General features: G+C 43.2%; 1 protein-coding gene across 1 annotated transcript in view; it reads right to left on the reverse strand.

Moving 5' to 3' along the window:
- Positions 1-9,766: 9,766 nt before the first annotated feature.
- LOC137379985 (interleukin-1 receptor-associated kinase-like 2) overlaps positions 9,767-23,311 on the reverse strand; it is an 82,595-nt gene continuing 69,050 nt past the window's right edge. Inside the window, exons 12-14 of the mRNA XM_068051440.1 lie at positions 21,108-21,945; positions 16,277-16,408; positions 9,767-14,609 (exon numbers count right to left, since the gene is read on the reverse strand). Coding sequence (XP_067907541.1) covers positions 14,605-14,609; positions 16,277-16,408; positions 21,108-21,945 — 975 coding nt within the window. The 3' untranslated portion in view covers positions 9,767-14,604. The remainder of the gene's footprint in view (positions 14,610-16,276; positions 16,409-21,107; positions 21,946-23,311) is intronic.

Genomic DNA, 23,311 nt, shown 5'->3' on the forward strand with positions numbered 1-23,311 from the left:
AGGCCGAACTAGTGTATTATATAAGTTCAACACAACTTCCTTGCTCTTGTACTGTATGCCCCTATATGCTTTATTAACCGCTCTCTCTATCTGTCCTGCCACCTTCAATGACTTATGCACATATACACCCAGGTCTCTCTGCTCCTGCACCCCCTTTAGAATTGTACCCTTTATTTTATATCATCTCTCCATGTTCTCCATACCAAAATGAATCACTTCACATTTCTCTGCATTGAACTTCATCTGCCACCTTTCTGCCCATTCCACCAACTTTACTATATCCTTTTGCAGTTCGACACTATCCTCCTCAGTTCAGAATGCTTCCAAATTTCATATCATCTGTAAACTTTGAAATTGTGCTCTGTACACAAAGGTCTAGGTCATTAATATATATCAGGAAAAGCAAGGATCCCAACACTGACCCTTGGGGAAACCCACTACAAACCTTCCTCCAGCCTGAGAAACATTGATTAACCACTATTCTTTGTTTCCTGTCACTCAGCCAATTCCATAGCCATGTTGCTACCATTCCTTTTATTCCATGAGCTATAACATTGCTCACAAGCCTGTTGTGTGGCACTGTATCAAACGCCTTTTGAAAGTCCATGTACTCCACATCAACTGCATTGCCCTCATCAACCCTCTCTGTTACCTCTTCAAAAAACTCCAGCAAGTTGATTAAACATGATTTTCCCTTAAGAAATCCATTCTGGCTTTCTTTAATTAACCCACATTTGGTCTGTGACTATTAATTTTGTCTCTAATTACTGTTTCTAGAAGTTTCCCCACCACTGAAGTTTAAATTGACTGGCCTGTAGTTGCTGGGCTTATCTTTATGCCCTTTTTGAACAAGGTGTAGCGTTTGCAATTCTCCAGTCCTCTGGCTCCAGCCCCAAGTCTAAGGAAGACGGAAAAATTATGGCCAGTGCCTCTGCAATTTCCACCCTCACTTCCCTCAGTAGCCTTGGATGCATCTCATCTGGTCCTGGTGCTTTATCCACTTTAAGTACAGACAGCCTATCTAATACGTCCTCCTTATCAATTTAAAACCCTTCTAGTGTCTGAATTACCTCCTCTTTCACCATTGCCTGGGTTGCATCTTCTTCCTTGGTAAAGACAGATGCAAAGTATTTATTTAATACCCCTTTACCTCCACACGTAAATCCCCATTGTGATCCCTAATTAGCCCAACTCCTTTACCACCCTTTTACTATTTATATGCCTATAAAAAACTTTGGGATTCGCTTTAATGTTAACTGCCGGTCTCTTTTCATGCTCTCCCTTTGTTTCTCTTATTTGCTTTGTCACTTCCCCTCTGGACCTTTTATATTCAGCCTGGTTCTCAATAGTATTTTCTACCTAGCTTCTATCATATACACACTTTTTCTTCTTTATCTTAACCTCTACCTCTTTTGTCATCCATGGGGCTTTGGATTTGTTTACCCTACCTTTTCCCTTCGAGGGAACTTACCTTCTCTGTGCCTGAAGTATCTCTTCTTTGAAGGTAGCCCATAGTTCAGCTATCATTTTTCCTGCCAACCTCTGGTTCCAATTTATTCGCCCCAGCTCCATTCTTATCCCATTGAAGTTAGATTTCCCCCAGTTAATTATTTTTACTCCTAAGTGCGTCTCACTCTTCAACCGGTATTCAGTTCTGAATACTGATGAAAGTGATGGTTCATCTGGGGAGTGCAACCAGAGCCAAGGCCATGGAACCACAACTGATTCAGCTGCAAATGGAGGGGCAAGGAATACTGGACGAGTGATAGTGATAGGAGATTTGATAGTCAGGGGAACAGACAAGCGTTTCTGTGGCTGCAGACGTGAATCCAGGATGGTGTGTTCCCTCTCTGGTGCTAGGGTCAAGGATGTCACTGAATGGCCGCAGAGCACCCTTAGGCGGGGGGAGAGTGAACAGCCAGCAGTCGTGGTGCACACTGGTACCAACGACAAAGGTAGGAAGAGGGATGTGGTCCTGCAGAAAGAGTTTAGTGAGCTAGGTCAGAAATTAACAAGCAGGATCTCAAAACTAGTAATCTCTGGATTACTCACAGTACCACATGCAAGTAAATATAGAACTAGGAGACCAGTGCAGATGAATGCATGGCTGGAAAGTTGGTGCAGGAGGGAGGCCTTTAGTTCCCTGGGACACTGAGACCAGTTCTGGGGACGGTGGGATCTGTACTGGCCGGACTGATTGTACCCGAAGAGAGCTGGAACAAATTTTCTTGCGGGGTGATTTTCTAGTGCTGTTGGGGAGGGTTTAAACTAACTTGGCAGGGATGTGCCCAGGCAGAAATAGCAGAGAGGAATACCAAAATGCATAGAATATTGGGAGAGAGATTGCACTAGAGAAGGGAATAGAAAGTTATTAGGCGAGTTCAGAGTAAGGGAGATAGTAACAAAGTCTGAATCACGGTTTGGAACGTAGGAAATAGGAGCAGGAGTAGGCCATTCAGCCTCTCAAGCCTGGTCCATCATTCACTGGATCATGGCCTTTTTAACCGCTTTCTCAACCTGCCCTGCCACCTTCAACGATTTGTGTACATATACCTTTTGGTCTCTCTGTTCCTGCATCCCCTTAAGAATTGTGCCCTTTATTTTATATTGCTTCTGCTCATTCTTTCTACCAAAATGCATGACTTCACACTCCTCTGCATTACAGAACCACAGAATCACAGAATTGTTACAGTGTAGAAGGAGGCCATTTGGCCCATCGTGTCCGCACTGGCTCTCCGAATGAGCAATTCACCTAATGCCATTCCCCCACCTTCTCCCCGTAACCCTGCACATTTCTCCTTTTTAGAAAACAGTCTAATTCCCTTTTGAATGCTTCAGTTGAACCTGCCTCCACCTCACTCTCCGGCAGTGCATTCTAGACCTTAACCACTCACTGTGTGAAAAAGTTTTTCCTCATGTCACTTTTGCTTCTTTTGCCAATCACTTTAAAACTGTGCCCTCTCATTCTTGATCCTTTCACAAGTGAGAACAGATTTTTCCTATCCACTCTGTCCAGAGCCCTCATGATTTTGAATACCTCTATCAAATCTCCTCTCAGCCTTCTCTTCTCCAAGGAAAACAGTCCTAACTTCTCCAATCTATCTTCGTAACTGATGTTCCTCATCCCTGTAACCATTCTCGTAAATCTTTTCTGTACTCTCACCAGTGCCTTCATACCTTTCCTAAAGTATGGCGCAGAACTGGACGCAGCACTCCAGCTGAGGCCTTATAAAAGTTCCTCTTGTCTCTATTCCCCTATTCATAAAGCCCAGGATACTGTATGCTTTATTCAACGCTCTCTCAACCTGCCTTGCCATCTTCAATGACTTACGCACATATACCCCCAGATCACTCTGCTCCTGCACCCACTTTGGAGTTGTACCCTTTATTCTATATTGTCTCTTCATGTTCTTCCTACCAAAATGAATCACTTCACATTTCTCCACATTGAACTTCATCTGCCACTTGTCCGCTCATTCCACCAACTTGTTTACGCCCTTTTGCAGTTCTACACTATGCTCTTCACAGTTCTGTATCATCCACAAATTTTGAAATTGTGCCCTGTCCACCAAGGTCTAGGTCATTAATATATATCAGGAACACCAAGGATCCCAACACTGACCCCTGGGGAACTACACTACAAACCTACCTCCAGCTTGAAAAACATCCATTAACCACTATTCTCTGTTTCCTCTCACTCAGCCAATTTCATATCCATGTTGCTACAGTCCCTTTTATTCCATGAGCTATAACTTTGCTCACAAGTCAGTTGCACGGCACTGTATCAATGCCTTTTGGAAGTCCATGTACAGCACATCAACAGCATTGCCCTCATCAACCCTCTCTGTTACCTCTTCAAAAGAAACTCCAGCAAATTAGTTAAACATGGTTTTCCCCAAACAAAGCCGTGCAGGCTTTCCTGAATTAACCTGAATTTGTCCATGTGACTATTAATTTGGGCCCGAATTATTGTTTCTAGAAGTTTCCCCACCACCGAAGTTAAACTGACTGGCCTGTAGTTGCTTATAGTTACATCCTTTTTTGAACAAGGATATAATTTGCAATTCTCCAGTCCTCCGGCAGCACCCCTGAATCTAAGGAAGACTGGAAAATTATGGCCAGTGCCTCTGCAATTTCCACTCTCACTTCCCTCAGTATCCTTGGATGCATCTCATTCGGCACTGGTGCTTTCTCAACCTTAAGTACAGACAGCCTCTCTAAAACCTCCTCCTTATCAATTTTAAATCCTTTTTGTCTATATTGGTTCATGGGATGTGGGCGTCGCTGGCTAGGCCAGAATTTATTGTCCATCCCTAATTGCTCTGGAGAAGGTGTTGATGAACCTTCTTGAACCGCTGCAGTCCATGTGGGGTAGGTATTGACTTTGTAGCAGTTAGATACAGCTGAGTGGCTTTCTAGGGCATTTAAGAGTCAACCACATTGCTGTGGGTCTGGAGTCACATGCAGGCCAGACAAGGTAAGGACAACGGATTTCCTTCCATAAAAGACATTAGTGAACCAGATGGGTTTTTACAACAATCGACAATGGTTTCATGACCATCATTAGACTAGCTTTTAATTCCAGATTTATTAATTGAATTCAAATTTCACCTTCTGCCATGGTGAGATTCAAACCCATGTCCCCAGATCAATACAAAAACAAGAAATGCTGGAATCACTCAGCAGGTCTGGCAGCATCTGTGGAAAGAGAAGCAGAGTTAACGTTTCGGGTCAGTGACCCTTCTTCGGAACCCCCCAGATCAATACCCTGGGTCTCTGGGTTATTAGTCCGGTGACAATACGACTATGCCACCACCTTCCCTAGTGTATTAGTTACCTCCTCTTTCACTGCGGCCTGGGTAGCATCATCTTCCTTGGTAAAGACAGATGCAAAATATTCATTTAATACCTCAGCTATTCCCCCTGCCTCCATGCATAAATCCCTGTTTTGGTCCCTAATTGGCCCTACGCAACCTTTACCACCCTTTTACTATTTATATGCCTATTCAAGACTTTGGGACTCCCTTTTATATTAGCTGCCAGTCACTTCTCATACCCTGTCTTTGCTTCTCTTATTTGCTTTCTCACTTCCCCTCTGCTCCTTCTATATTCAGCCTGGTTCTCCATTGTATTATCTACCTGACTTCTATCAGAAGCACACATTTTCTTCGTCATCTCTATCCCTTTTGTCATCCAGGGACTTCTGGATTTGTTTACCCTACTTTTCCCCTTCAAGGGAATCTACCTTGACTGTGCACAAACTAACTCTTCTTTGAAGGTAACCCATTGTTCAGTTACTGTTCTTCCTACCAACATTTGATTCCAGTTTATTTGGCCCAGATCAATTCTTATCTCATTGAAGTTGGCTTTCCCCCAATTAGTTATTCTTACTCTAGATTGCTCTTTGTTCTTTTCCATAGCCAACCTAAACCTAATGATCACTGTTCCCTAAATGTTCTCCTACTGATATTTGATCCACTTGGCCCACCTCATTCCAAAGAACCAGGTCCAGCAATGCCTCCCCTCTCATTGGACTGGAAACATACTGCTGTAGAAAATTTTCATGAGCACACTCTAGGAACTCTTGCTCCTCTCTACCCTTTACGTTACTACTATCTCAGTCTATATTTGGATTATTAAAGCCCCCATTATAACTCCTCTATAATTCTTGCATCTCTCTGTAATTTCCTTGCAAATTTGTTCCTCTTCAACCTTTCCACTAGTTGGTGGCCTATAGACTACACCGAGCAATGTAATTGCACCATTTTTGTTCCTTAGCTCTGGCCAAATAGTCCTTGACCCCTCTGGGATATCAAAAGCCTTCTGAAAGTCCATATAGACCACATCCACTGGTTTCCCCCTTATCCACTCTGCTCATAACATCCTCAAAAAACTTCAACATGTTTGTCAAATATGATTTCCCCCTCATAAATCCATGTTGACTGTGCCCAATCAAACCATTATTTTCTAAGTGTCTAGTAATCACATCCTTTATAATAGATTCTAGTATTTTCCCTACTACCGACGTCAGGCTAACAGGTCTGTAGTTCCCGTTTTCTCTCTCCCTCCTTTCTTAAAGAGTGAGGTTGCATTTGCAACCTTCCAATCTGCAGGCACCATTGCAGAATTTATAGAATTTTGAAAGATGATCATCAATGCATCCACTATTCTGTAGCCATCTCTTTATTCTCTAGGAGGAAGATCATTGAGTCCTGGGGTGTGTCAACTTTCAGTCCAGTTAATTTCTCCAATACTACTTTTTTTTACAAATCCTAATTTCTTTCAGTTCCTCATTCTCACTGGACCCTTGGATCTCAATTATTTCAGGGAGACTTCTTGTATCTTCCTCCGTAAAGACAGACGCGAAGTAATTATTTAGCTTCTCTGCCACTTCTTTATTTCCCATTATAGATTCTGCTGTCTCTACCTGTAATGGACCCGCATTTGTCTTTTTTTTCCTTTTTACATACCGATAGAAGCTTTTAGCTTTTACAATCCGTATTTAAATTTCTTTCTGGTTTACATTCATATTCTATTCTAGCTTTCTTTATCAATTTCTTGGTCCTCCTTTGCTGGATTCTAAAATTCTCCCATCCTCCGGCTTATGACTTTTTTTTTGGCAACCTTTCTAAGCATCCCCCTTGATCTAATACTATCTTTAACTTCCTTTGTTAGCCATGGTAGACTTGCTTTCCCTATTGGATTCTTTTGCTTTAAAGAAATGTATGTGTTTTGAAAACCATACCTTAATTCTTTAAATACTAGCCATTGCCGATCCACTGTCAAACCATTTAATGTATTTTTCCAATCCACCACGTGCAACTCGCTCCTCATACCTTCATAATTGTCCTTGTTTCGATTTAAGACCCTAGTTTCGGATCAAACTACATCTTTTTTGACCTTAATGGAAAATTCTATCATACTATGGCCACTTTTCCCGAAAGCTTCCTTTACCACCAGATTATTAATTAGCCCTTTCTCATTGCATAATACTAAATCCAAAATAGCCTGTTCCTTAGTTGGTTCCTCAACATATTGCTCCAGAAAATCATCTTGGACACATTCCAGGAATTCTACTTCCACTGCATTGGTGCTCATTAGATTTACCCAGTCTATATGAATTCACCCATGATTACTGCATTGCCCTTGCTACATGCACTTCGAATTTCCTGATTTATACCATGCCATATATTACCACTACTGCTGGTGGCCTGTAAACCACTCATACCAATAATTGTTGCCCTTTGCTGTTTCTTAGCTCCACCCAAACAGATTCTATATCCTGTTCTTCCAATCTAAGATTGTCTCACTAATGCACTGATACCATCCCTGTCCAACCTGTCCAATTGACTCTTTCAAAGTAAACCTGTCCAATGGTTATTTTATGATCACAGCGCGTAAACAAGCACTGAATTGGTAAGTATATCCTTTTCAAAAAAGAAGTAAACCTGTTGTGGTCAAACAAGGAAAGGGAAAAATGGGGAACCATTGAACCTCTCCTCACCTGATTGTAGCAGGTGTTTGCTTTGTCCTACACCAGTGGTTCTCAAACTGGGGTCCGCTTCCAGGGGGTATGCGATGCAGGGTCGGCCCATGGATGGGTGACCGCCCAGTGTGTTGTGGTCAAGAATAATCCAGTGAGTGTTGACTGAAGGCGTGCTCTGCCTCCGCTGTACTCATGCTCTTCCCTGCTCATTTAGGCTGCTCCCACTTGGGCTCCTGCTTTCTCAGTGTTTTGCTATCTGTGTGCTTCTGCTTTCATTGCTCCTGCTTTCCCCTGTTCCCCTAGTGCTTTCTCTGGGCTGGATTTTAAGAGCCCACCACCAATCCCGGTGGCGAGCTCAGAAAATAGCGGACTGCACGTGTGGGCCGCTCGCCAAAGAGCCGCCGCGACCTCACGTGTGGTGGCTCATTTAAATGGCCGGGACGGCCCACCTCCCTCAATCATGTGGAGAGGATGGGCTGTCTGTCACCGGTAATGTCAGTTGCCTGTGCGCAGGCGCTGGCGCCATCTTTAAAAGGGCAGCCAGCTATGCTGGTGTATTTAAATTTTTAAAGATACACTGCCCCCCAAAATTTATTAAATAAATGTTTAATGCCCTTTTACCACCCTCAGTAACCATTACTGTGATGACCAGGTGAGAAGGAGTCTAGGGGTTCCCTCTCAGCTTTTGCCTGGTTTATCTATAGCAGGGTTTAATTTCAAAACACATTGTTTTTAACTCCTCCTTAGTGAATCCTTGTTCACTGCTCCAATTGTAAGGCAAAGAAATCAACTGGTTTCCTTAGATTCAAACAAGAAAGGTAGAAGTTTATTAATCTTAAACTCTAATCCGGTTAACGACTATGAATATGCGACGCAACCACGCTAGCATGTATACGCGATAAACACACACACACAGAAAAATTAGAAGGAATAAAGGGGAAAAGTTTGAGGCAATATCTGGTAGCTACAGTCCTTTAAGTTCAATGTGGAGTCTTTGGTTGCCTGTAAGTCTTGCAATTCGTTGGGGCCCAGTTCACGCTTCAACTTGTTCCAATGTAGGAGTCTTTTCTCTCTTGAGGTTTACGTGTCTTCCATGGGTATGGTGGCTTGGGAGAAAGCGAGAGAGAGAGGCTTCCTTGATCCAGCCTCAGTTGCACAGCGCCTTCTGAATTCAAACTGTTCTTGGCTAGTTCAAAAAACCTGGACCAGCCAGTTCATCATGTGACCAGCTGGTTTAACCAATCCTGGCTCTGTGGATTGTATCATCTTAGCAGGGCCTGGAATGTGCTTCCTTACATCTTCAATGTCTGGTGATCAAAATCCATTTGGGTTAATTGGAGCAGGTAATAGTCCTTTTTCTCCACAAGCAGTGTCTCTTAGTATGCAAATATCTTTCCAGCCCAGTGTCTGGTGATCTTCAAACAAGTCATTCCTTCACTCCAGCAACAGTTTAAAAATCAGTGTTCATATGAAAAAATTAATTTGCCTCATTCTTGGCAGGTGGGGGTCTGCATGACAATTACATTAACTATTTGCCCTCCCTCCCCCCAAAAACATTTACCTTTTAAATCTGACCTTCCACACCACCCCCCCAGACTACACAAAGTTTGAAGTTCACCCCTTCCCACCATCCCCTACACCCATTGTTTAATTGACCCCACCCGCACGTTAAAAATCTTAACTCCTCCCCCCTCCCCACCAGTGTCACGCTGGCCTTCCCCAGATGGGGAATTGAAGACGTGGGCCCGGGAAGTTTATATTTATATTTTGATTTAAATATGTAGACACAGGTTCTGTCGGCCACCGATGGTGGCCGCCATGGAGCCTCGCCGTCACTGGGAAGATCGGGCTGGGCCCTCTTGGCATCGAGCTTCATGGCGGGCCTCTTCCGGACCCATCTTCTGCCCCTCCCCTCCCCACACTTGCCACGGATCACGATGTCAAGGACTTGGTAAAATCCAGCCCTCTGTGTCTGCTCTCTCTGGGCTGCTACTCTTTCCGAGCTCCCGTTCTCCTGCCAAGCATGGACCACCTCAGAATAGCATCCCTACTATATGTGTGACAGTTCTCATTTCCCACATCAGTCATTCCTGTGGCTGCTCTGAATATGACTGTTAATTTAGTGCCATCTTGGAGATAGTTTTGTCCTCTGTTATGCTTTCCCACACTCATTTAATAAAACACCGTTGCAGCTAACCAAGTAAGGAATTGCAAAAACAAGGTAAATGAGACAAAAGGGAAAACAAAAGCACATTACCATTAATCATTTTAATGGTTTAATTTTGATAAAGGAAACTGAGATTCTCCCATTTAAAGCATATTTCTACTGATAGTAAATATTTAATATTGCACTTAACAGATACTCAATACATCATAAATGTAGTTGATAAAAAACATTGATATAAAATACTGTACAAAGCTTCCATGTCGTTTTAATTAATATCAGCATTTAACAGCACACAGTTCATTAAAACACATGATTGTCACTCCCCAAATTCTGACTGAGCATCAAAGAATTTCTACCATTGCTTTGCTCAAGCAATATTTCAACGTTAAAAAAACGTTGTGGCCCAGAATTTGCTGGCGTGCCCCATTTTGTTAGATTTTTTCTCACCCGTCAGCTCAAACATTTTTCACGTTACAAATTGCTAGATGTGAGTATTGAAATAAGAGGATCGAGCAGATGAATGCATGGCTTGAGAGATGATGTGGGAGAGCTATAGATTTTTTGGACATTGGGCCAGATGGGTTGCACCTCAACAGGGCTGGGTCCAATGTCCTTAAGGGGTGATTTGATAATGCTATTGAGGAGGGTTTAAACTAACTTAACAGGAATATGGGAACCAGGATATAACATTAGAAAGGAAAAACAAGGTGCACAAAGAACTGGGAGAGCCAGTTAGCACTACAATAAGAAATAGTAAGGCATTAAGGGGGTCATAATAAGAAGGAATACAATATAGTCTAAATTAGATTTACTGTGCATCTCTGTAAACACACAAAGTGTGGTAAATAAGGTAGGTGAGCTGCAGGTGCTGTGGCGATAATGGAGCTCCAGCACAAAAAAAGGGCAGGGCTGGGTACTAAATATTCACGGACACAAGGTGTTCAGGAAAGATAGGGAAGGAAAAAAAGGAGGGCGTGACACTATTCAATAAGGAAAATATTACAATGCTGGAGGGAAAGGATGTCCTGGAGGGGTCAAGGACAGAATCTATTTGTTAGACCCAAGAACCAATGGAGTTAGGTACCATTTACACTACTGGGTGTATTCTATACGCCACCGACCAGTGGGAAAGCCATAGAGAAGCAAATGTGCAAGGAAATTACAGAGAGGTGCAAAAACGATGTAATTATAATAGGGTTTAATTTTCCTAATATAGACAGGGATAGTCATATTGTAAAGGGCAGAGGGGGAAAGGTAGGACAAACAAACCCAGAGATCCAAGGATGATTAAAGAGATAGAGAGTAAGGTGAAACAGAGAAAGTATGTGTATGATAGATGTGATGTTGATAACACAGGCAAGAACCAGGCTGAATATGGAAAGTTTGGAGGGTAAATGAAAAAAGTAACAAGAGAAGCAAAGAGTATGAGAAGAGACTGGCAGCTAACATAAAAGCATTGGAGAGGATGCAGAAAAGATTTACAAGAATGGTTCCAGGGATGACGGACTTCAGTTACGTGGATAGATTGGAGAAGCTGGGGCTGTTCTCCTTGGAGAAAACAAGATTGAGAGGAGATTTGATAGAGCTGGGTTTCCTCCGGGTGCTCCGGTTTCCTCCCACATGCCAAAGACTTGCAGGTTGATAGGTTAATTGGCCATTATAAATTGCCCCTAGTATAGGTAGGTGGTAGGGAAATATAGGGACAGGTGGGGATGTGGTAGGAATATGGGATTAGCGTAGGATTAGTATAAATGGGTGGTTGATGGGCGGCACAGACTTGGTGGGCCGAAGGGCCTGTTTCAGTGCTGTATCTCTAAACTAAAAGCTGCTCAAGATCATGAGGGGTCTGGACAGATTGGATAGGAAGAAATTGTTCCCATTGGCAGAAGGGTCAGAAGCAGAGGACACCAATTTAAGGTGAATGACAAAAAAAGCAAAAGCGGCATGAGGAAAAACTTTTTTAAGCAGCGAGTGGTTAGGATCTGGAATTTACTGCCTGACAGTATGATGGAGGCAGATTCAATTGTGTCTTTCAAAAGGGAATTGGATATTTGAAGAGAAAAAGTTTGCAGGGCTATGAGGAGAGGGCAGGGAGTGGGACTAGTTGAGTTGGTCTTGCAGAGCGCCGGCACGGACATGACAGACTGAATGGCCTCTCCTTCTTTGCTGTAACCATTCTATGATTCACTCTATCATTCTATGTGTGAGCTGATAACAGGGTATCTGGGACTTGGAGAATGATGGGACTAATAGTCTATCTCCTTAACCAATTAAATTTAAGAATAGAGAATAAAACTGAGGAAGGAAACGGCAACTTAGATTCAAATTAGACACATAGAGAAATAGAGGGAAGGAAAGATTGGATTACAAGATAAAAAAGACACAGAAAAGGAAAGTAAGAAAAAAAAATCTAAAAACATCTAGGAACAATTTACTACCTGTAGGAGTGAGACTGCAAATTCAGTTGTTGCTTTTCTATGCCTCCGAGATTGCGTTGCATTTCAAGAACATAAATGTTATCATTAGATGGGTCCTTGTATCATTAAGTATCAGCCTTCTCTTTCTGTGGCAAGTTTCATTTACTTTAACAGAGCAAATGCTGCAATTTCTTGAAAATTATGCAGATTGAATGGCAAGCTCTGGGTTTTGCAAGGCTAATGGTGGAGCGGTGCAAATCATCCAGCAATTTGTGGTGATTTGCAACTCACAGAAGATCTTTTCCTTGCCTAAACTGCTGAGGTTTTTTTTACATGCTAATAATGACCTGTGCATTTAAGTGGCAATATTGTCCCAACAAACTCTGGACCATTATGTTGCCGGAGCTGCAAGGCATGCTATACAAGGTAAGTCAGAAGCCATTCTCTGGTTTGGATGGCTGCCTTTAGCCCAGTTGAAAACCAGAAACATAACAATTTAGAAAACTGCAGCATGCATGTGGGAAACAATAGGTTTATCTCTTACCTCTGTCCAATTACATTGAATAGTTTAACACAATTATGAGGGTTGAGTAAAACATGTAGCACCTGTCATTTTTAATAAAGTAGGCTGGTGGTATCTGGTTTACAGTTTGATAATGATTCCTTTTGTGTTTAATCACTGCTCCTGTCTGGTCTGAATAGTCTGGAACACTGACTGTCATGTGAGGATCAGACACACAGCTCCGATGAAAAGAAAATGACCATTTCATTATCTGCAATGTTAATCTTTGCTCATCAGGAATGAAGGTCAGAGGCCCTACGGGAAAAGGAAACGGTGGATCCTGTCGGATGGTTCCCCGAGCAGACCGTCAAAGTCATTTGGCGGAATGCCTCATCACCAGAACTTTCAAACAAGCACCAAGACATAGCTTGGCTGGTGGTGAGAAGGGCCCTCCCCGTCAGATCCTTCATGCACACCCGAAGTCTCGCCCCCTCCGCACAATGCCCCCGCGTTGGCTGTGGTGGGGAAGAGACGGTCGCACACCTCCTGCTGGAATGTGCCTTTGCAAAGCAGGTGTGGAAAGAGATGCAGTGGTTTGTGTCAAGGTTCATCCCAAGCAGTTCTGTAACACAGGAGTCTGTGCTCTACGGGCTGTTCCCAGGGACGCACACCGAGACAAACATCAACTGCTGCTGGAGGACTATCAATTCGGTGAAAGACGCCCTTTGGTCTGCCCGAAACTTGCTGGTCTTCCAGCGCAAAGAGTTCTCCACCACCGAATGTTGCAGACTGGCACATTCCAAGGTCCAGGACTACGTGCTGAGGGACGCACTAAAGCTTGGGGCAGCCGCAGCAAAGGCTCAATGGGGGAAGACCACAGTGTAAGGTTCCCCCACCAAGCTGGACTGAGGGGCTGGATCCATGGGAAACCCCTCGAACTGTATCGTTAATATTCTCAATTGCTGTAAATGTAAAACTGTAATTGACATGACAATTGTGAAACGGAAGGGTTGGGAAGAAACACATGACAGTATTGAAGGAAACTGATCTCCCTTGCAATGTTTGTATTTTTTGGTGCTGTTTGGAAACTGTTTGGCAATGTAATTTTTACAGATTTTTATGAATAAAGTATATTTTGGAAAAAAAAAAGGTCAGAGGTCCATTTAGCATTGCTACTAAAATAAATCTACAGTTTACTAAGTATTTTATTTCATTTTGAGAACTTTGAAATCTCTCTGTGCTGGAATATAGTGCTGTGCCTCTAATAACCTAGTCTCATGCTGAAAAACAGACAAGTTTGCAATAACATGATGCAGTAGTACGTTTGCAATCTGCTCCTATAAATTATTCTTTTTCAACACTTTCTTTTTCCTGCTCCCTGTTGCCCAAAAGCAAACCATTCGACTGCAGAGGTTATCGCAGCCAAGCCTAATTCTGTTCTCATTTGATGTTAATACACATGCTCTTCCAGAAGAGGTCATGATAGGAGATGGAGACCAGAAAGATTTTGTCTCCCTAACCCAGAGATACAAACACCATTTGTAGTATTTTTATTCCCACCCCAGCTTAAATCAGCAAAGTTGCCACAAACCAGGGCTGGAACCTGGGGCCTTCCAGTCTGCTTGGGCTAGAAAAACATTTCATCTAAACTTCAAGCATTGAAAGAAAATTATACATTGTCCCGCTGCACATTTGTCACTTGCTGCTGAGCAAACTCATTCTACAGAGCAGTGCGGCAAATTTTGAAGCAGAGTACTCCAAGCGTGGTGTCTGTTGGCACATCATCAAGAGTTATCTTATTTGAAAATAAGACTTCCCAAATACATGAAACAATAATCCAATAAATATGAAACTGGCCATAGTACTTGTAACGATTGAAGCAGATAGATGCATCCTTTGGACACATGTTGAAAATACACAGCCTTCACTTTCTGGCTTGAGTCCATAGTTCTTGTTTCCAAACGTTTTTGTACTCTCTTCGATATTGTAGTATCTTTATTGCCATCCCAGTATTGTAGTTCAGTATTGTTGTTTATTCTATAAAAGATAAGCAGCATTAGGCCTTAAATCTAAATTTCAGCTACCTCCAGGCCTTCAATTATTTAAGAATTGGGTTAGAACCTATATTTTTAAATGTATACAGTTACTTCAGTTTACTTAAACCTTTAGTTACAACTTTTACATGGTCAAAACTATTTAATCTTACTCAGTAACAGTTTTTAGCAAGGAGGTGTAATAGTTACTTTCTGTCTTTGTGGGGAGTGTAGTTCTCCATCCAATACAAAAGCAAAATACTGCAGATGCTAGAAATCTGAAATAAAAATGGAATATGCTGGAAATACTCAGCCAGGTCTTACAGCATCCATTCTGATGAAAGGGCACAGACCTGAAAAGTTAACTGTGTTTCTCTCTCCACAGATGCTGCCAGACCTGCTGAGTGTTTCCAGCATTTTCTGTTTTTAGTTCTTAGATCTCTACTAATAATATGATATTATCAATCAGAAAGTAAGTTGTAACACTACATTGGTTGAAGGCATGGTTTTATGCTTTTTCCTTCCAATTTCTCTCCTTACCTTTCCTGGCCTGAATGTAATGATTCATGCTGGGATGCAATAAGTCTGCGTGAGTTTGGCCAGTTATGCTGGTAATTTCTGCAGCTATTCTCCTGATTGCTCACTGAGCATTCTGTGGAAGATCTGTGAACCTGGAGAAACAGTGTAAACAGGTGTTTACGGAATTTCTCCTCTTAGAAGGAGATTGGGGAACCTGCATGGAAATTCTACCTCTGAATTTTAATGGACAATTTCAATATAGGACTGATCTTGCCTCAGCCATTGTATACATGTGGTTGCTGAATAGCTAATCAGAAGTGGATTTTTGCATTTATAGTGCCTCTACGGCTACCCCAGCACAGACCAGAGATTAAGCCTGGGATCTTTCGGGTCAGTATTGCCTTTTTAGATGTTTGCAACCTGATGTGCTTACACTGAGCACTAATATGTGAATGGTCAGAGCAACTGAGGAGAGACAGACACAGTTTTGAGATCCATTTCACATAGGTCCCCGTTCTGAGCCATGCCATACTGAAAAGCGTCAAGCAGCAACTGCAGTATCTCCTTGCTGGGGTAAAGACAATCAGATGTAAATGTCACACCAAGATACACAATTGAATCTTCCAAACTTGCCTACAGGAGCATTGGTGTGGGAGCGATAAGGCACTAATAGTAGCCACATCTGTACCTGATTGGAAGTTCTTTGAACTGTCACTAACGCCATTTGTACAGGTTTCACTGTACTTGTTTGCTACTGCCATGAGGAGCTAGCTAAACTTATTTACTACAGTAAATATATATTACTTTTATTGTTCATTTGTCTAGTAAATTTGTTTGGTGATTCAAGCCTAAAATGAAATCCTAAAGTGTTATTTTTCTCCTTTTGAATATGAGAAGCAACCCATAAAGGCACTGAATACATAGAGTACAGAAACAATCTTTAAAAGGTTCTCTGTTCATTATCCCAGATACATTATGAAATGTACCTAATAACCAGATGATTAAAGACATTCTCTCAAGGATATAGGGAGGTAGGGCTCACCTATGAGAGTATATTGAAATACAAGTAACAATATAGAACAAAAATAGCAAAAGAAATACAAAATGTAGCATGAGTTAACACAATATGAAAGAGGCCACTAGTGTGCATACCTTCATCGGGTAAAGAGGGAGCTGAGAGGAGCTCAGCACTATTGATTCTCTCTTCTTCATACAAAAGGATCTTAGCCATCAGTTTCTTTTTGTGAGGGTTGATCTTGATATCTGAGGAAGGCAACATTTCAGCTGCAAACCAAAGACACAAAGAAAAGTTAAGTGCTGGAACAGAACCACTTGTGGTCATTAACATATAAGAGACAACTCACCACTCCCCACCCCCAGCCTGAATGAAAGGATTGTATATTTAACCTCCTTCAAGTACTAAATTTTATGGTGAAAGCAACAAGTTGAGAAAACTATTCACTTCATGTATTTAAAAAAGACTTTTGTGCACATCTGAGTGACTTGTTAGTGTGAGAGAATTTAATACTTTTTTAGTTTGGACACTGCCACCATCAAATACTCCCAGATCAAATATAATAGTATGGGTTAGGTACACAGAGTAATACTACTGCTCCTGCACCCATTGAGCAGTCCTAGCTCAGTTACAGCCTGGGTTACAATTACAATTAAGCTCTCTGCATGATAGGATAGATAGGAAGAAACTTTTTCCCTTAGCAGAGGGGTGAATAACCAGGGGCTTGATTGAAGGTAAGGGGCAGGAGGTTTAGAGGGGATTTGAGGAAAAAAAAATTCACCCAGAGGGTGAATCTGGAACACACTGCCTGAAGGGGTGGTAGAGGCAGGAACCCTCACAACATTTAAGAACTAATTAGATGAGCACTTGAAACACCATAGCACACAAGGCTACAGGCCAAGTGCTGGAAAATAGGATTAGAATAGTTAGGTGCTTGATGGCCGGCACAGACACGATGGGCTGAAGGGCGTGTTTCTGTGCTTTATAACTCCATGACTCTATCCCATTATGTAACCCTCAGTCAGGTATAGCAAAAGTTGGATGTCACGTAAGGCTCCCTTTATGCTGTCCTATTAAGTAGTTTCAGAGCAAATATAGCTCAGATTAGATGTAGAACAAAATACCCATTACATCACAATAGCTTCTAAGAAGGGCCCATTTCTGTAGGAAAATCAGAAATGCAGAGTATTTCTTAAATGGTGAGAGATTGGGAAGTGTTGATGTCCTGGGCTTCTTTGTTCATAAGTAAATGAAAGCTATCATGCAGGTGCAGCAAGCAATTAGGAAGGCAAATGGTATGTTAGCCTTTATTGCAAGAGGATTTGAGTACAAGAGTAAAGAAGTCTTGCTGCTATTGTATAGAGCCTTAGTGAGACCGCACCTAGAGTATTGTGCACAGTTTTGGTCTTTTTATCGGAGGAAGGATATATTTTCCATATAGGGAGTGCAATGAAGGTTCACCAGACATTCCTGGGAAGGCATAATTGTCCTATGAGGAGAGATTGAGGAGACTGGGCCTGTATTCTCTAGAGTTTAGAAGAATGAGAGGTGATCTCATTAAAGCATACAAAATTCTTACAGGTCTCGACAGGGTTGATGCAGGAAGGATGTTCCCCTAGCTGGGGTCTAGAACCAGGGGACACAGTCTCAGAATAGAAGGTTCATTTAGGACTGAAATGAGGAGGAATTTCTTCACTCGGGGTGTGGAGGCTCAGTCTTTGAGTATATTCAAGACAGAGATAGATAGATTTCCAGATGTTAATGATATAAAGGGATATGGGGATAGTGCGGGAAAAATGACAGAGGTAGAAGATCAGTCATGAACTAGTTGAATGGCGGAACAGACTTGAAGGGCCGAATGGCCTACTCCTGCTCCTATTTCCTATGTTCTTATGTAGTCGCAATAAATAAATCCATAAAAACTACTGCAGCTAATGCCTTCCAGGAACTGGGTTGAGACTCTCCTAAATTCAGTTCACATCAAATCCTTACAGCCAGCTGATATAGGTGCCTTTTCCCATTTTCAGTTGGCTGACTGGTATTCAAGTGCCAGAAGTGACAGAGCAGCACATGCCATCCTGCTGCACCACCGAGTAAGCACATCAATTCCATCTTCAATATTTCCCTTTTATTTTCCCTGATTGGAATAGAGTGATAGGCTCCTTCTGCTGGGCTCAGCTGATAGTCTGCACCCAGTTCTGATTCTTAATGTCAGCAGGAAAATGTTTTGGCAAAGACTTTATACATGAGCTGATGCAAATCATTTGTGTGCAACATTGTCATGACATACAACTTGACTGTCTTTCGCCAGCTTTTCATTCCTGATTCACTGTGGCACAGTGGCGCAGTGGTTAGCACTGCGGCCTCACAGCTCCAGTGACCCGGGTTCAATTCTGGGTACTGCCTGTGTGGAGTTTGCAAGTTCTCCCTGTGTCTGCATGGGTTTCCTCCGGGTGCTCCGGTTTCCTCCCACAAGCCAAAAGACTTGCAGGTTGGTAGGTAAATTGGCCATTATAAATTTCCCCTAGTATAGGTAGGCGGTAGGGAAATATAGGGACAGGTGGGGATGTGGTAGGAATATGGGATTAGTGTAGGATTAGTATAAATGGGTGGTTGATGGTCGGCACAGACTCGGTGGGCCGAAGGGCCTGTTTCAGTGCTGTATCTCTAAACTAAAATTGTTGTGCAGTGATCTCCAGGGGAAGCGGTGGTGTAGTGGTATTGTCACTGGACTAATAACCCAGACATGCAGGGTATTGGTCTGGGGACACAAGTTCAAATCCCAATCCCACCACGAAATGAATTCAATTAATAAATCTGGAATTTTTTTTAAAAAGCTAGTCTAATGATGGCCATGAAACCATTGCCGAATGTTGTAAAAACCCATCTGGTTCAATAATGTCCTTTAGGAAAGGAAATCTGTGTTCTTACCTGGTCCTGGTCTGGCCTACGTGCGACTCCAGACCCACATCAATGTGGTTGACTCTTAAATGCCCTCGCAAGCCACTCAGTGGTATCTAACTACAATGGAGTCTAAGAAAAGGAATGAAACCGGACAGACCACCCGACATCAACCTAGGCACTGGAAATGACCATGGCAAACCCAGCCCTGTCGAGCCTGCAAAGCCCTTCTTACTAACATCTGGGGGCTTGTGCCAAAGTTGGGAGAGCTGTACTCACAGAATTATACCTTACAGACAATGTCCCAGACACTGCCATTGCCCTCCCCGGGTATGCTCGGTCGCACCAACAGGACAGATCCAGCAGAGGCGGAAGCACAATGGTATACAGTCAGCTGGGAGTCCTCCACATCAACTCCAGACCCCATGAAGTCTCATGGTATCAGGTCAAATATGGGCAAGGAAACCTCCTGCTGATTACCAGCTACAGCGCCCCAGCTAATGAATCAGTACTCCTCCATGTTGAACAGCACTTGGAGGAAGCATTGAGCGTGGAAAGAACACAGAATGTACTGTGGGTGGGGTCTTCAATGTCCATCACCACCAAGAATGGCTCAGTAGAACCACAGCTGCCCGAGACCTATAGGACATAGCTGCTAGACTGGGTTTGCAGCAGGTGGTGAGGGAAAAACATACTTGAGTTCGTCCTCACCAATCTGCCTGCCGCAGATGCATCTCTCCATGACAATATTGGTAGTAGTCCCCACTGCAGTCCTTGTGGAGATAAAGTCCTGTCTTCACATTGAGGATACCATCCGTCATGTTGTGTGGCACTACCACTGTGCTAAATGGGTTAGATTTTGAGCAGATCGAGAAATGCAAAACTGCACACCCATGAGGTGCTGTGGGCCATCAGCAGCAGCAGAATTGTATTCCACCATAATCTGTAACCTCACAGCCTGGCATATCCCCCACTCTACCATTACCATCAAGCCGGGAGACCAACCCTGCTTCATTGAAGAGTGCAGGAGAGCATGCCAGGAGCAGAACCAGGCACACCTCAAAATGAGGTGCCAATCTGGTGAAGTTACAACCCAGGACTACTTGCATGCCAAGAAACTGAACTGGAGTAACCATATAAATACCGTGGCTACAAGAGGTCAGAGGCTAGGAATCCTGTGGCTAGTAACTCATCTCCTGACTCCCCAAAGCCTGTTCACCATCTACAAGGCACAAGTTAGGAGTGTGATGGAATACTCTCCATTTGCCTGGATGGGTGCCTCTCCAACAACACTCAAGAAGCTTGACGCCATCCAGAACAAAGCAGCCTGTTTGATCGGCTCCCCATCTACAAAACATTCACTGCCTCCACCACCGACAGACAGTGGCAGCAGTATGTACTATCTACAAGATGCACTGCTGCAACACACCAAGACTCCTTAGACAGAACCTTCCAAACCTCTACCACCTAGATGGACAAGGGTAGAAAATGCATAGGAACACCACTACCTTCGAGTTCCCCATCAAAGCTACACACCATCCTGATTTGGAACTATATCGCTGTTCCTTTACTGTCGCCTGGTCAAAATCCTGGAACTCCCTCCCTAACAGCACTGCGAGTGTACCTACCCCACATGGACTGCAATGGTTTAAGAAGGCAGCTCACCAGCACCTTCTCAGGGGCAATTAGGGATGGGTAATAAATGCTGGCCTAGCTAGCGACGCCCACATCCCATGAATGAATAAAAAAAAGATCTTTGTTGGAAATGGCATATCTAAATGTTGGATGTGGATAGGCTGAAGCTAAGCTGTGCTGATGCCCCCTCCCTGCCCCTGGGGTTAAATACCTCACCAGCACTTATTGCTTTGGCTTTCTAAGATGATACACTGGAATGCCACCACCATTAATTGGAACAGAATCCCACAGTGAGACTTTCGTGAGGAGAAGGACAATGGGAGTGAAAATACCTTTCAAATATATGTGTATATATGTCTGGTTTTCATACAGTTAGACACTCGGTGGGCCGAAGGGCCTGTTTCAGTGCTGTATATCTAAATCTAAATCTACCTTGACTCAAGCTTTCAGGCACTCCCTGTTGACCTGCCACAAACAAAGCTGAGTGCTCAAACGCATATGCTGCTCCATCACATAGCTCATTGACATGCAAACTTTGGCAAGATGTGCATCTTAAGGGGGACTTTGAGTTTTTAGATTCTGCGTTTGTAGTCAGTCTGTCTTGCCGAGGAGAAACATCAGGGTTCCAATAACAGAGCTTCATTGCAGGGTCTGTGTAACTGGCTTCTGCATGGTTAACAGGATTGACCATTCTATCTTTTGAATCTAGATGAAATTCACAAGCACCATTTGGTGCAGCATCAGAATAATCAAGTGGAGTACAAGGTTTATCTGAGATATGGCCTTTTGCTGGATACAGTTCTTGAACGAAGCTACTACTGGTCTCCACAGGTTCCTGGCTGGTTCGATCATCATCTGTAAAGGTGCATTTTGAACTATCTTCAGTTCCCTGGTAACATGAGCTGGAGTCACTGCAAACACACTTTGACTTAATATCACGCATTTCGCAAGTTAATTGGTCAAGAGATGCCGGCACAGTGTAGTAACCAAAATTATCCGACTCATCTGATTCACATGGTATTTTCAGCAATTTTTCATCTGGTAGTTGTGGTGTGTTTTCTGGCAAGCCTCTGTATATGCTTGAGCTCTGGGATTGTAGAGACTTTATGCAGTATTTGGGTGCCACAGAGGGACAAAGGATGTCTGTGTTTTCCTGCGGGCATAAAGCCAATTGATTTAGCTTGCATGAAACATCTTCTATCTCCTCGGGATAGCTGTGCAGATCATGACTTTTTATCTGATGTTCGAGATTCTGTAGCATTGAATAAACCTGTAAAACACATACAATACATGTTAAATAACCCCAGTGAAATTTTGTGCCCATCAATGTGAGGGATGTCAGTGCAGGGGAATGGAATGCCATTTCTTTTGTTGCATCAATCACTCTAGCAAGAGAATGGCTAATCTATCCTGTCTCTGATCCAACCTTGAAAGAACACCATGACTGTGTGACCTTTTCTGCTTCCTTTGCCAGCCACTAATCCAATCTGAGACCACCCTTACCCTGCTAGAACTCAGTTGGGCTAAAAGCAAAATCAACACCTTATTACAGAAGAGTATTGATCAAAGTCATTTTGGCAACTGGTACCATTTGTGATAATACAGGATTATTTTCCTGTCGGGGTCATGCACATGTTTTAAAGCTGTGGTAACCTCACCGTAAAATGAATTCCAGTAATTTTCTTAAATGATGCTGCGTCTGCCTTATAGTCACGGCCTGTTTTGCTGGAGGAGAAAATTCTAAATTATTGAGAACCGGATAGGTGGTGAGTGCTGCTATACTTTGTGCAAGATATTTAAGCATTAAGCCAGCTAAGATTAAAGACCAGGGATTGGCAAGGTGTCCATACACAGGCACCAGTGTCCACGGTAAACAATTTTGGGGTCCATGACTGGAAATGTCATGGATGAGAAATTTCCCATTGTAAAAAAAATCACAAGTGTCAGTTTCACAGCTGACAACTGCTGAAGCAGAACCGCGCTTCCCAACTTGGAACAGATTTGTGGTTTTCTGGTGGGTTCCGATTTTTTTTTTTTTTAAAGTCCACTGGAAAACCACGAAGCTGTCTGAGGTTCAGAAGTGCTGTTCCCGCTCTCAGCAATGGTGAGAGAGCGAGAGCAAGAGAGAAAAAGACAGGGGGGGGGGGATGGTTACAAGCGGAAAGAGAGAGTGGGGTAAAGAGACTGGAGGAGAGAGTGAGGAAGAGAGAGAGAATGAGGAGGTTGGAAAGAGAGAGACACGGGGGACACAGAGCAGGGGGGACAGAGAGAAAGAGAGAGGGGGGGAAACAGAGAGAGAGAGGGGGGAACAGAGAGAGAGAGGGGGGATCAGAGAGAGAGAGAGAGAGAGGGGGGATCAGAGAGAGAGAGAGAGAGAGGGGGGATCAGAGAGAGAGAGAGAGAGGCAGGGGAACAGAGAGAGAGAGAGGGGAACATAGAGAGAGAGGGGGAACAGAGAGAGAGAGAGGGAAACAGTTGGAGAGAGGGGGGGGGAAGAGAGAGAGGGGGGAACAGAGAGAGAGAGAGAGGGAGGGGGGGGGAAGAGAGAGAGAGGAAGGCAGGGAAGAGAGAGAGGGAGGGGGGAAGATGAGAGAGAGAGGGAGGGGGAGGGGAGAGAGAGAGGGAGGGGGAGGGGG

This window comes from Heterodontus francisci, chromosome 19 (genome assembly GCF_036365525.1).
Source record: "Heterodontus francisci isolate sHetFra1 chromosome 19, sHetFra1.hap1, whole genome shotgun sequence".
Lineage (NCBI taxonomy): Eukaryota > Metazoa > Chordata > Chondrichthyes > Heterodontiformes > Heterodontidae > Heterodontus > Heterodontus francisci.